The sequence below is a fragment of the Canis lupus genome, chromosome 16, assembly GCF_011100685.1.
Source record: "Canis lupus familiaris isolate Mischka breed German Shepherd chromosome 16, alternate assembly UU_Cfam_GSD_1.0, whole genome shotgun sequence".
NCBI classification, from domain to species: Eukaryota; Metazoa; Chordata; class Mammalia; order Carnivora; family Canidae; genus Canis; species Canis lupus.
The window spans coordinates 4,986,403-5,000,498 of record NC_049237.1 but is presented as its reverse complement, the minus strand read 5'-3'; the positions used below and the strand labels follow the sequence as shown (position 1 = coordinate 5,000,498).

General features: G+C 35.3%; 1 protein-coding gene across 5 annotated transcripts in view; it reads right to left on the bottom strand.

Moving 5' to 3' along the window:
* Window positions 1–14,096, bottom strand: part of TPK1 (thiamin pyrophosphokinase 1) — a 325,794-nt gene that overhangs the window by 306,837 nt on the left and 4,861 nt on the right. Inside the window, exon 2 of one of the 5 annotated variants that reach the window (XM_038559277.1) lies at window positions 4,369–4,571. The exons of the other annotated variants lie outside the window; for them this stretch is intronic. Coding sequence (XP_038415205.1) covers window positions 4,369–4,448 — 80 coding nt within the window. The 5' untranslated portion in view covers window positions 4,449–4,571. The remainder of the gene's footprint in view (window positions 1–4,368; window positions 4,572–14,096) is intronic. 5 annotated transcript variants of the gene reach the window in all.

Sequence of the window (14,096 nt, the reverse complement as noted above, 5' to 3'; positions counted from 1 at the left end):
TTGGCGGCTGAGTCTTCTAACTGCCAGTCAGTATGTCTCCAGCTCCAGCCCCACCAGGCATCTGGGCTGAATACCAGCCTGCCCACCAACAAAAGTCTCTCAGGAGGCAACCTAGGGAGAGCAGCCTGTAGTTCATTGCCACTGCAGCCCCAGTAAATGGACTACAAGCAGGCACCGGGTCTGACTGCTGACACCAACCAACTATATAAGCCCACTATGGCCCTGGACTGGTCTTAACAGCAGGAACCAAATCTGGTCCACAGCAGGCAAAGTGAGTCACTGCAGCCAAATGAGGCTCAGCCACAACAGCAGGGTACATGTAACACACAGAGGGAACATTCCCAAAGTACCAAGTTCTGGTGAACATGGGACACTGGGCTACGGGGCACCACAGGATCTGTTCATCAAACCACCACTGTAAGATCAAGAGATGGAACAGACATTCCTACTACACAGAAACAGATAAATGAAATGAACATAATAGGCCTGATAAAGAATACAAAGTAATCATCATAAAAATACTCCCTAAACTTAAGAGTGGAAGATCTCAGAGTGACCTTCAACACAAAAATACAAGAATCAGAGATAAAGAAGTCAATAACTGATTAAAAACACACTACAGAGAAATAACAGTGGATTAGAATTAGAAAAAGCACAGGATGGATCAGCAAGCTGGAAGACAGAGTAATGGAAAGCAACTAAGCTAAACCACAAAAAGAAAAAAAAAAAGAGTAATAAAAAATGGTAACAGGTTAAGGGAACTCAGCAACATCATCAAGCATAGTAACATTCTCATTATACGGATTCCAGAAGGAAGAGAGAGATCAGGGGGCAGAAAACATATCTGAAGGAATAATAGCTGAAAACTTTCTCAATCTGGAAAAGGAAATACAAATCCAGATCCAAGAGGCACAGACAGCATCCAACAAAATTAGCCCAAGAACGTCCACACCAAGACACATAATAATTCAAAAGGCAAAAAGTAATGACAAAGAATTTTAAAAGCAGCAGGAGGAAACAATTACATAAGGGAAAGGCTGTCAGTTGATTTTTCAGCAGAAACTTCACAGGCCAGAAGAGAGTGGCATGATGTATTTGCAATTCAGAAAGGAAAAAAACATGCAACCAAGAATACTCTATCCAGCAAAACCATTGTTCAGAATAAAAGGAGAGATAAAGTTTCCCAGAGAAACAAGAGTTAATGGAGTTAATTCCATCACCACTAAATCAGCCCTACAAAAAAGTTAAAGAGAATTCTTTGAGTAGAAGGAAAAGGCCATAGTCAAGAGTAAGAAAATTATGAAAGGGAAAAATTTCAAAAGTAATACACATATAATAAAAGTAGCAGACTAATCTGCTTATAAAACTTATATACTTATAGTAGCACAAAAGCATTAAAGTCAATTATATCCATAAAGACTAGTCAAGGGATTTACAAAATAACAAGATGTAAAGTGTGGTGTCATATACATAAAAGGGGGGGAGGGGGTTAAAATTTTGTGCTTTTAGATGGGTTCAACTTAATATAGACTGCTATGTGCATAAGATCTTACATATGAGCCTAATGGTGATCACAATGCAAAAACTCTAACAGATAAGAAAAAATAAAGAGAAGGGGATATATATATAAAGCCATCAAACCATAAAGTAAGAGTGGAAGAGAAACGAGAATAACCACAAAAACAACCAGAAAACAAGTAACAAAATAGCAACAAGTACAATCCTATCAGTAGTTACTTTGAATATAAATAGACTACCTGCTCCAATCAAAAGACATAGGGTGGCTGAATAGACAAAAAAGCAAGACCCTTTTATAAACTGCCTACAAGAGACTCACTTCAGACCTAAAGACATATGCAGACTAAAAGTGAAAGTAGGGAAAAACACTTACCATCCAAATGGAAGTGAAAAGAAAGCTGGGGTAGCAATACCAATATCAGACAAAATAGACTATAAAACAAAGACTGTATGAAGAGTCTTTGTATGAAGAGACAAAGAAGAGCACTATATAATGATAAAGGGAAAAATCCAACAAAAGGATTTAACAGGGACGCCTGAGTGGCTCAGTGGTTAAGCTTCTGCCTTTGGCTCACAGCGTGATCCCGGGGTCCTGGGATCCAGTTCCGCATTGGGCTCCCTGCATGGAGCCTGCTTCTCCCTCTGCCTATGTCTCTGCCTCTGTCTCTGTGTGTCTCTCGTGAATAAATAAATAAAATCTTTAAAAAAAAAAAAAAGGATTTAACAATTTTAAGTATGTATGCATCTAACATGGGAGCATCTAGATACATAAAACAACTATTGACAGATATAAAGGGACAAATTGTAATAAAATAACAGTAAGGGACTTTAACACCTCATAGACATCAACAGATAGAATATCCAAACAAAATCAACAAGAAAACAGTAACTCTGAAAGACACTAAATTAAACCAGAAAGACTTAACATATATTCAGAACATTCTACCCAACAACCATGGAAATACACATTCTTTAAGTGCATAAAACATTCTCCAGAACAGATCACAGGTTAGGCCACAAAACAAATATCAACAAATTCAAGAAGATTGAAGTATTCCACACATCTTTTCTAACCACAATGCTATCAAACCAGGAATTAACCACAAGAAAAAAATCTGGAAAGAGCACAAACACGTGGAGGCTAAATAACATGTTACTAAATAATGAACGTGTCAACCAAAAAAAAAAAAAAAAAAATCAAAGAGAAAATTAAAAAATACATGGAGACAAATGAAAATGAAAAACAGTGGTCCAAAATCTTTGGGATGCAGCAAAAGCTAAGAGGGAGGATTAAAGCAACACAGGCCTACCTCAAAAAGAAAAATAAACAACCTAACCTTACACTGAAAGGAGTTACAAAAAGAAAAGCCCAATGTCAGTGAAAGGAAGGAAATAATAAATATTAGAACATAAATAAATGTTTATGTTCTAATAAATAGAACAGATCAATGAAACCAGAAACTGGTTCCTTGAAAAGTGCAACAAAATTGATAAACCTTTAGCTAGACTCAAAGAGAGAGAAAGAGAAAGCAGATTCAAAATCAGAAATAGAGGAAAACTAACAACCACTACCACAAAAATACAAAAATCATAAGAAAATACTATGAAAGAGGGTTTGTCAACAAACTGGACAGCATAGAAGGAAAAAATGGATAAATTCCTAGAAGCATATAAACTTACAAAACTAGATTAGGAAGAAATACAAAACTGAACAGACCAATTATCAACAATGAAATTGAATCAGTAATCAAAAAAGTCTCAACAAACAAAAGTCCAAGACCAGAAGGCTTCACAAGTGAATTCTACCAAACATCTAAAAAAGAGCTAATACCTATTCTCAAACTATCCCAAAAACAGAAGAGGAAGGAAAATTTCCAAACTCATTCTATGAAGCCAGCATTATCCCAATATCAAACCCAGGTAAAGACACCACCAAGAAGAGAACTATAGGCCAATATCTCTAACAAACATAGATGCAAAAATTCTCACCAAAGTATTAGCAAATTTAATCTAACAATACATTAAAAAAATAATTCACCATGATCAAGTAGGATTCATTCCTGGGATGTTAAAGTTGTGCAAATCAATCATTATGATAAACCCCATCAACAAGAGAAGGGATAAAAACCATATGATCATTTCAACAGATGCAGAAAAAGCATCTGACAAAGTACAATATCCATGTTAAAAACAAAAACACTAATTTAAAAAACACATATACATGCCTATGTTTACAGCAGCACTATTTATAATAGCCATGATATAGAAGCGACTCAAATATCCATGGGTGGGGGGGGTGCACACCTGGGTGGCTCAATCTGTTTAGCAACTGACTCTTGATTTCAACTCAGGTCATGAACTCAAGCTAGGCATGAAGCCTACTTAAGATTCTATCCCTCTCCCTCTCCCCACCCTGCTTTCTAAAATTAATAATAAAAATAAATAAATAGAGAAGCAACCCACATGTCCACTGAGAGATGTAAAATAACTTATGTAGATTTCCCAGTTTCAAACATTTTCCAAAAGCCCTAAATCCCCAAATCCTTTCTATGTAATTCATTTAATATCCAGGATTTCCTCTGTGATTCTCTTGTCACGCTGCACTCTAATTTCTGATTTGCTTATCCCTTTGCCCTATTAGGCTATAACCTCCATGGAGACTTGTGCCACACAACTCAATTGTGTGAATTTAGCAAAATGCCACATGCATAGTAGGCACTCAAATGCTGGCTCACTGAATAAAATGTTACATGGCCTAAAAATACATAAACGAGTAGGTTTCCTCAAGAGAGATAAAAGAGTATTAAATGACATCAAAACAAAATTATTATGAGAAAAGCCTTAAGTTACCATCCCAACTCTATTGATAGAAGATCAGGATCATATGCGGGTATTTTGAAAAGCACACAGGTTGCTAGCGAAGGAGACATGCACTTCAGCTACTGCTCAGGCACAGAAAGGCACCACAGCGTCAGGCAGATGAGTCATTCTTTGCCACTTGGTGTGTCCTGGTTGCATTATCACACTATGCATTTCTAAGGAAAATGATAAAGCTAAAAAACAAACAAACAAACAAAAAACATATGTCACTTGCTTAAAGGAAGTTTTGGATAATGATAAACATCATCCTTAATTGTGATGGAGATTTTTTTAAAAATATTTTAAAACAGAATCTGATGTTTCTTAGTCCATGCTTCTCAAACTTTAAAGAGCATAAGACTCATGTAGGGATATTGTTAAAATAAGGTTCTTATTCCATCAGTCACTCTAAAGTCAACCAGAGACTGTGCACTTCTCATAAGCTCCTGAATAAAACCAATGGTGCTGGTCTGCGGGCTTCAACGTGAATAGCAAGTTCTTAGAAAGGAAATTTCTAGAGATCCTGGGTGGCTCAGTGGTTGAGCATCTGCCTTTGGCTCAGGGCATGATCCCAGAGTCCCAGGATCAAGTCCCACATTGGGCTTCCTATGGGGAGCCTGCTTCTCCCTCTGCTTGTGTCTCTACCCCTGTGTGTGTGTGTATATCTCTCATAAATAAATAAGTAAAATCTTAAAAAAAAAAGGAGAGGAAATTTCTAAATACAAAGAAAGGTCTGTATAGCTCCATTTTCCTGTTTTGTTGTTGCTGTTTTTAGGAATCCTAAAGCATCCATCTCCTCTGATGATTTTTCAAAACCTTCCTGGTGCAAGACTCTCAATACCCTGCAGGTACTACCATTTAAAGCAATGGGAAACACAGAAATAAAAGAGGGTCATCACTATAGATACAATGAAAATTAAAAGGATATAAAGAGAATATGATGGATGACACTATGCTCAAAAACATGATACTCTAGATAAATCAAGTCCTTGAAAAAAAAACAATCTGCCAAAATCCACACGAGAAGAAATGGATAATCTGAATAGACCTGTATCTATTAAAGAAATTGAGTAAAAAAAAAAAAAAAAAAAAAAAAGAAGAAGAAATTGAGTCAAAAATTAACCATCTTCCAAAATAGGAAGCACAAGACCCAGGTAGGTTTGCTGGTAAATTCTGCCAAACATATAAGAAAGATTCTACACAATCTCTTTCAAAGGATCAAAGCAGAGGGAATGCTTCCTAACTCATTTTCTGAGGTCAGCACTGCCCTTATGCCAAAATCAGACAAAAACATCTTAAGAAAACTACAGATCAATCTCCTCTCATGAAGATAGATGTAAAAATCCTTGACAAAATATTAGCAAAATGAATTCAAGAAAAGTATGAAAAGAATTATACATGACAATGAAGTTAGATTTCAGATATGCAGGGCTGAGCAAACATTCAAAAATCAATGTAATCCATCACATCAACTGACTAAAAAAGAAATATAGTAGGATTATAAGACTACATGCATAAAAAATTTTTGAAAAAATCCAACACTCATTCATCATAAAAACTCTCAGTAAACTAGAAACAGAGGGGAACTTTCTCAACTTGATAAAGACTATCTACAAAGTACTTACAGTAAGCATCACACTTAATGCTAAGAAACTTAAAGCTTTCCCAGTGTGGTCTTGGCAAAGAGTAGACAAATATATCAGTGGAAAATAGTAAGCCCAGAGATAGACTCAAATACAGTCAACCGATCTTTTGACACAGGAGCATAAGCAAGACGATAGAGCAGATGGTCCTTTCAACAAAATAATGTTGGAACAACTGGACATCCGCAGGCAAAAAAAGTAATTTAGATGCAGATCCTACATTCTTCACCAAAATCCACTCAAAACAGATGTAAAATGCAAAATTATAAAATTCCCACAAGGTAAAATAGAAGTAAACCTAGATGTTCTTAGGTAAGGTTAGGCCTTCTTAGACATAACACCAAAGGTACAACCCAAGGAATAATAATTGATAAACTGGTCTTCAGCAACATTAAAAATTTCTGCTCTGCAAAAGACAATGTCAAGAGAATGAGAAGGTAAGTCACAGACTGGGAGAAAATATTTGCTGAAGACACACCTGATAAAGGGTTGTTTTTCAAATATACAAGAAACACTTAAAACTCAACAATAAGAAAACAAACAATGCAATTATAAAATGAGCTAATGACCTGAACACCTCACCTAGGAAGATATACAGATGGCAAATAAGCATATGAAAAGATGTTCTACATCATATGTCATCAGGAAAATGCAAATTAAAACAACACTATCACAGATAATATAACAAGCCTGTCATGATGGCCAAAATCTCAGAACACTGACACCACCAAATGCTGGTGAGGATATGGAACAATAGGAAGTCTCACATTGCTGGTGAGAATGCCAAACGGTCCAGCCACTTTGGAACACAGCTGGCTGGTTTCTTACAAAAACTAAACATACTCTTACCATATGATCCAACAATGGTGCTCCTAAGCATCATCCAAAGGAGTTAAAAACTTGTGTCCACTCAAAAACCTGCACGCAGATATGGACAGCATTTTTCATAAATGCCACACCGTAGAAGCAACCAAGAAGTACTCCAGTAGGCAAGTATATAAACAAACCGTAGTACCTCCAGACAATGGAATATTACTCAGTGCTAAAAAAGGAAAGAACTCTCAAACGATGAAAAGACACGGAGAAACATTAAATGCATGATCAATTAAAGAAGTCCATCTGAAAAAAGCTACAAACTATATGATTCAGAGTTATGACATTCTGGAAAAGGCACAACTCTGAAGAAAACAAAAAGCTAAGTAGTTGTTGGGAGTGGGAGAACTTAGATAAACAGGCAGAGCACAAAGGATTTTTAAAGGCAGTGAAAATACTCCATATGATCCTCTCGTGATGGATCTATTATACATTTGTCCAAATTTATAGGATGTATACCCCCAGGATAAACTATGATCTTGGGGTGATGATGTAGTATCAATTTTAACAAATGTCTCACTGTGATTGGTAAGAAGTGATAATGGTGGAGGCTGTGCATGTGCAGGGGGCACAACGGAAACCTATACAACCCTGCTCTCAATTTGTTGTAAACCTAAAACTACTCTAAAGAAGTCTTAAGGCACTGAGGGGGCACTGGATGGGATGTGTACTGGGTTTTATACTCTATGTTGGCCAATCAAACTCCAATAAAAAAATACACAAAAATAAATTAATTTAAAGAAAAAAAGAAAAAGAATTCTTAAGGAGCACCTTAGTGGCTCAGCAGCTAGGTGCCTGCCTTCGGCCTAGGGCGTGGTCCTGGAGTCCTGGGACCGAGCCTCACGTCGGGCTCCCTGTATGGAGCCTGCCACTCTCTCTCTCTGTATTTCTCAAGAATAAGTAAATAAAATCTTAAAAAAAAAAAAAAAAAAGTTCCCAGTAAGCATTCTTGACAAGAACACCCAATTTTCCAGGTGTAGACTATAGATACCCATAGTGGGCTAGTGGATTTAAAAAGTATGAAACTCAAGAAAATTGCTGGTATCTCTTCCAGTACCTAGACGAGCTCCTAATATCAGCACTCAAGTAACTGTTGCACAAATGACTATAGTATTTAGCCTGGAAGAAGAGAAAAAAGAGGAAGAATCTGGTTAAAGTGTTTCAATATTTGAAGGCAGCTAAGAAGAAATCAAGTCAAAGTCTTCCACACAGTTTCAGCTGGAAAATAAGGGAATGAAAGGTCTACTTCAGCCTATTTTAAATATACATTTTTAACAATCAGTTGTCCAACAATGGTATATGTTTCCTCAAATAGAGCTACCTGAATGTGTTCAAGCAAAAAAGCCAGATGGCCATCTCAGAGGGACACTAAGGAAGACACACCTGTCCTGCAAACACTAGGATTTCTAAGATTGCACCCACACACACATCGGATTCACTACTCACATCTTTACTATATTGGGAATAAATTGCAACAGCAGTTTTCCTACTTTGAAAATGAAAAACAAAGTTGCTTCAACAGGCAGCAGCAGTTGGGCCAGAAGCCACAACCTTACACATGACCTCAAAGTAAATCAAAAGCTTAAATTCTCCAAAAGTCATAAAAACAAAAGAAACTCTTCCACTGTGATAAATGAATAACTTCAAAGACAATGGTGTGATAAAGATACAGGAATACTCTCAGAATGAAATCCATTTGTTTGAGCATCTGTTTGCCACCTACAAAGAATAACTCTTTCTGATGGATTTAATCAAGAAAAAAAAAGATAATAAAATTCATTTGATGGGATGTTAATGCACAAACACACCTCATTTTCCTAGAAAACCTCAAAAGACATCTGGTGTTAACGTATCAAAACCCACAGATATTTTTTTTTTTTTTTTTTTGGTGTGATCAAGCCATAACATTTTAGCATTGTGAACATTAAAACTGCCTTCATAACATCACTTGGTAATTTCAATGGTTCCATCTAAAAGAAAACTAGTACTTCTGATAAAGCTACATTATACCAAGTTACAAATTTTTTTTAAGAATTAAGATTATTTTTAAACACTTTGGAGGCATTAGCTTCTAAAAGCATGTAGCTATTAAAATGCTAATATGGAAAGATGAGGTGGGGATGCTAGAGACTTAATGCCAGTAAAACACAGGAAATTGATTCTCTAGATGATGTGGAAAAGCTGGCTTATAAAGTTAATGAGATATTACTTAAGGCAAAAGAAACAATTTGTCCCTTAACAATGAGGATAAGCCAAACATTTCTGTCATCAAATATGGTGACACTAATTAAAAGAACGACAAAAACTAAAGCAGGTATGAGAATCAATCAAAGCACAGGAAAAAGTTAACTACAGCAAACACACAAAGTGAAGGTTAGTTATAGCAGCAAGTCAGAAATAAATATAAGTGAATAAAAAGAATTCCAACAATTATGTGTCCTACCCCAAGGAAAGTGTAACTAGTCAAAGGAGTAAATTTCCCATTGAACATTTAAGAGACTTGACAACTACCTGGGATGGATTTCTGATGTAGCAGGAGAGTAAAGTAAGATGATTAACCCCTGAAACTAGAAAATCCACTACTTTGTCTCTTAGATATCATAACTAGCCCCAGATAACAAAAATATAACAATCCTTAAGCAGCAGCTTTAGCCAGAGATTTCTTTACCATCCATAAAGTTTAAAAAAAAAAAAAAAAAAAGCCTGCAAGTTTTCCAAATTTCAAAGCAGGCATAGTGCTCTGATCTAAATAACAAAATGCCATGCTACTTTTAGGAAAAATAGGTCATCAGAAAACTCAGGATTTTAGTCCCAGTACGAACTCCAATATCCATTTCCAAAGGCTTCCCCTTAGTAAAGGAATATTTCCTGTGTATGAAGTTCATTCCAAAATTATGAGTCTATTAGTTGCTCCTTGCTGATATGAATAGAGTATATGACAAATTTTCTGCTTCTCCCTCTCCCTGCTGCTCCCCGCTGCTTGTGCTGTCAAATGAATAAATGATATCTTAAAAAAAATGACAAGTTTTCTATATATTTGTCACAAATTATCATTAAATACAGATCAAATATTTCTAAAGAAAATTTAGCATCTGAATTCAGATGTAAACTACACACTGGTGTTTGAAGATTTAGTACAAAAAATGTCAACTACTGGGGCACCTCAGACGCTCAGTCAGGTGTCTGCCTTGGGCTCAGGTCATGATCCTGATCCCGGAGTCCTGGGATCCAGCCCTGACCCAGGCTCCCTGCTCAGCTGGGAGTCCGCTAGTCCCCCTCCCTCTGACCCTTGCCCCTGCTCACACTCTGGTGCATGCACACACACATGCGCTCACTCTCTCAAACGAATAAAAAATATTTAATGAAAAAAGTCAACTACTGCGTTAATAGTTGCTTATTCTGATTATATATTGAAGTAACATTTTAGATATTAGGTTAAATATATAATTAAAATTAAGTTCACTTGTTTTATCTTTTTAATGAGGCCACTGGAAAAAAGTTTAAGTTACATAGGAAATTACATTTCTATTGGATTGAATGGCCTGCTGCAGGCTGAACTCTTCACAGTAAGGTTTGTCAATTATTTTTCTATAGCATCTCTTGCAGTATGGCCCATAACTGATACACAAAAAGCGTTTTAATCAACTTTATATAGAAGCACAAAACATCAACTAAGTACGACTAAAACTGTCTTTTTGATTCATATACCATCTACATTCTATTGGAGGGACATTAAAAACCTCCCTTAGTAATCATGACAATTCTGAATTATGGACCAAGACAACCAAAAACACTTTCAGCTGAAAGTAAATTGCCATATTGTATGGGGCTGCGTTATGCCCTCCCAGAATTCCTGTTAAAGTCCTACACCAGTGCCTCAGAATGTCACTCTATTTGGATATTTGGATATAGGGCCTTTAAAAGGATAATTAAAGCAAAAAAAAAAAAAAAAAAATCCTATGGGTGGACCCAATCCAATAGGATTGGGGTCTTTGTAAGAATAGGAGATTAGAACACAAGTAAAACAATCCAACAGGCAATCCTCGAGTATACAAAGAGAAGGCAGGCATCTGCAAGCCCAGGAGAGAGGCTTCAGAAGAAACCAAAGCTGCCAACACGTTGATTTTGGACACCTAGCCTGAGAATCAGGCCACCCAGTCTATGGTACCTTGTTATGGCAGCCTTAGTACATGAATACATTGTTCCAAACATTTAAATTTTTTCCAATTACCGAGTAGAGTTTTGGCTTTTACAATTAAGTTACAAATTCAGTTCCTCACTCACACCAGCCATATATCAAGTGCTCAATAGACATATGCAGCTAGTGGCCACTGTACTGTACAGTACAGACCCAGAGAGGACACCAAATCAAGTTTCAAAAAAAAAAAAAAAAATGCCTAACTAGTTGGTAGATATAACCAAAAAAAATGTGTTCTTACTATATACTGAAGCATGTTTAATCTTAAAACAAAATGCAAATACAGAAGACTCAAGTCTACCCCTGGGTTATTCTTACTATGATTTCCTGAGTAGATTAGGGATGGGAGTTCATAATTCAGAGCTATGTTTGGGACATCTGAAGGTTTCTTTCAAAATACAGAGAACTACTGAACACAGGTGGCCAGGATACATTTATCACTATAAAAAAGTCAGAACTCCGGATTCAGTTTCCCAGAAATTCCCAAATTAGCAACTGGTAAATTAGAGAACGCCAATACTCCTCTTTAGAGTTTATCATGCTTCTTGTGAGGTTAGGTTAGCGGACATTTTCAATGGAAATTAAATTCCAAAAATAAGAGATGGCATGAATCCTATACTGAACAGAATATTCCTGGATTTATTACCATTTAACCATGAGGCATCAAAAAAGTATGTCCACTATTAATAATTTCATGAACCTATAAAGTTGAAGAAGCATGAGAAAAAATACAGAATTCAGGAAACAGAATAGTTCTGCTAACTTGCCTAATAGGACTGAAAACACTAAAATAAGTAGCTATATCCCCTTTAAGAATTAAAAAAAAAATGAAGGTAGAGGGGTGCCTGGATGGCTCAGTCAGTTAAGCGGCTGACTCTTGATCTCGGGTCAGATCATGATCTCAGCATTGTGAGATGGAGCCTGCTTAAGATTCTCTCTCTTCCTCTGACCCTACTCACCCCCGCTCTCTCACTTTCAAAAAAAAGATCATAGAAAATCCAAAATGTAATCATCAGTATAATAAAGTTCATCTACTGGAAAGAATTGTACATTTGCATAGAACTTTACTCCTTAAACCAGCTTTTTATACTTTATCTTAAATTTGCCCAAGGACTTAATGTTTGGATATATTCTTATTTTTCATAAAGAAACTAAGGCTCTAAGAAATTAAGTGACATGCCCAATGTCACATAATTTATAATGGACTAAAACTCAAACCTTAGTCTTCTAGTTCCTAAACTTTGTATAGGCTTCGCCCTATTAAAGCATTAAAACTACACCTAGCACAGTGTTATGTAAATGTTAGTTATAATAAAAAATTTTAATACAATTACAGTGACTTGATCAAGTGTGTACTAACAGTACTTAAAATGGTAATTAAATTCAGAATAAATCTCAACCATGGTAATTCAGTTTAGAAGAAATAATTCCCAAGAGCATTATGGTCACAGGAATCTTTTTAAAAATTAAATGTATATAATCGTTTTGCAAAGAAATACCAAGTGATAGATAAAAGGCCTTCTAGCATAAAATTTATTTATGATGATCAAATTAGGTGGGGAAAATAAAATAGAACTTTTAAAACTAGAGTTTTTTATATATTAAGTGAATAATGTTTCATATCTGCCATATTTTTTATTCCATCAGATCCATTTAAGAGTGATATAAAAGTGATTTAAAATTTCAATATTCAATCTTAAGGGAGATTTAAAAACTGAGGAACAACTGAACAAGATTTAAAAAGACTGAAGAACACACAGGTGGTCCCAGTTGGGAACAAGAAACTAGAAAAGTTATTTTTGGAACAAGGGGAAAATTGAAATATGGACAGGTACTATGAAATTTTCGGTAGAAAATGTGGAGTTGTGAACTGAATGAAACAACTTATAGTATGTTCTCCTTTAGGTTTAAAAACACTTCACTGTATAGTTACATATATAACATATATATATAATTATATATATAATACTTTAACAATACTTCATGGTATAATATCTGGAGGGATATAAATACACACATACCACTTACACACATATATGGCAATAAGTGGTAATCTCTGAGAGGATGGAATATGGCATTGTTATTTCACTTTTGTTTACCTTCTAAATTTTTATAATGCGCATGTACTATGTTGTAAAAATTTTTAAATAACATCAATATTTTTATAAGCCAGAAATAAATACCTCTTCATTTGCTGTGTCTTACATTTATGAAATAAGTACATGTGAAATAATGGTTCTGAAGATAGTCTGACTCTTCACTTTTATTTTAGCAATCAGGTGTTTAAAATAAATCTACTTTCAAACATATGGAGTTCAGAATATAAAGCTCATGAAAAAAAAATGATCACTGAAGAACAAAGCCAGAAACTGTCCCTATTTACAAAAACATTTTGAAAAATCACCTATGCTTGAGTTTAAAACAGCAATTGTATGCCTAGAACAGTTAAATATTGTTCATTATGAATTAAAACAAAAATCTTTAGATAAAAAGTTAAGGCAATGAGAAAAATAAAAATGTTTGTATTCTTGCCATTTATCAGTGTTAAAATGCTTTACACGTAATCTTAAATCTTCCCAATAACTGTCCTTGGAAAGTCTCATTCTCTGTATATTACTGATGAGAAAAATCAAGATTTAAAGAGCTGCATGCAGAGTATATGAGAAACTCCTGCTTGGCAATCATTTTGCAATACTATGCACATAAATCATTAAGCGGTACATCTGAAACTAATACAGTATTATGTCAATTATACATCAATTTTTAGAAAAACAAAAATTACAAATTGTTTTTTAAAATAGTTTATTTTTTAAGTAATCTCTACATTCAATGTGAGGCTTGAACCCACAATCCCAACATTGAGCATCACATGTTGCATCAGCCAGGCAACTCTTTATTAATTTGTAAAAAAAAAGGAAAGATGGAGCACCTATCTGGCTCAGTTGATAGAGCATATGACTATCTAAGGGTCATGAGTTCAAGCCCTATGTTGGGTATAGAGATTA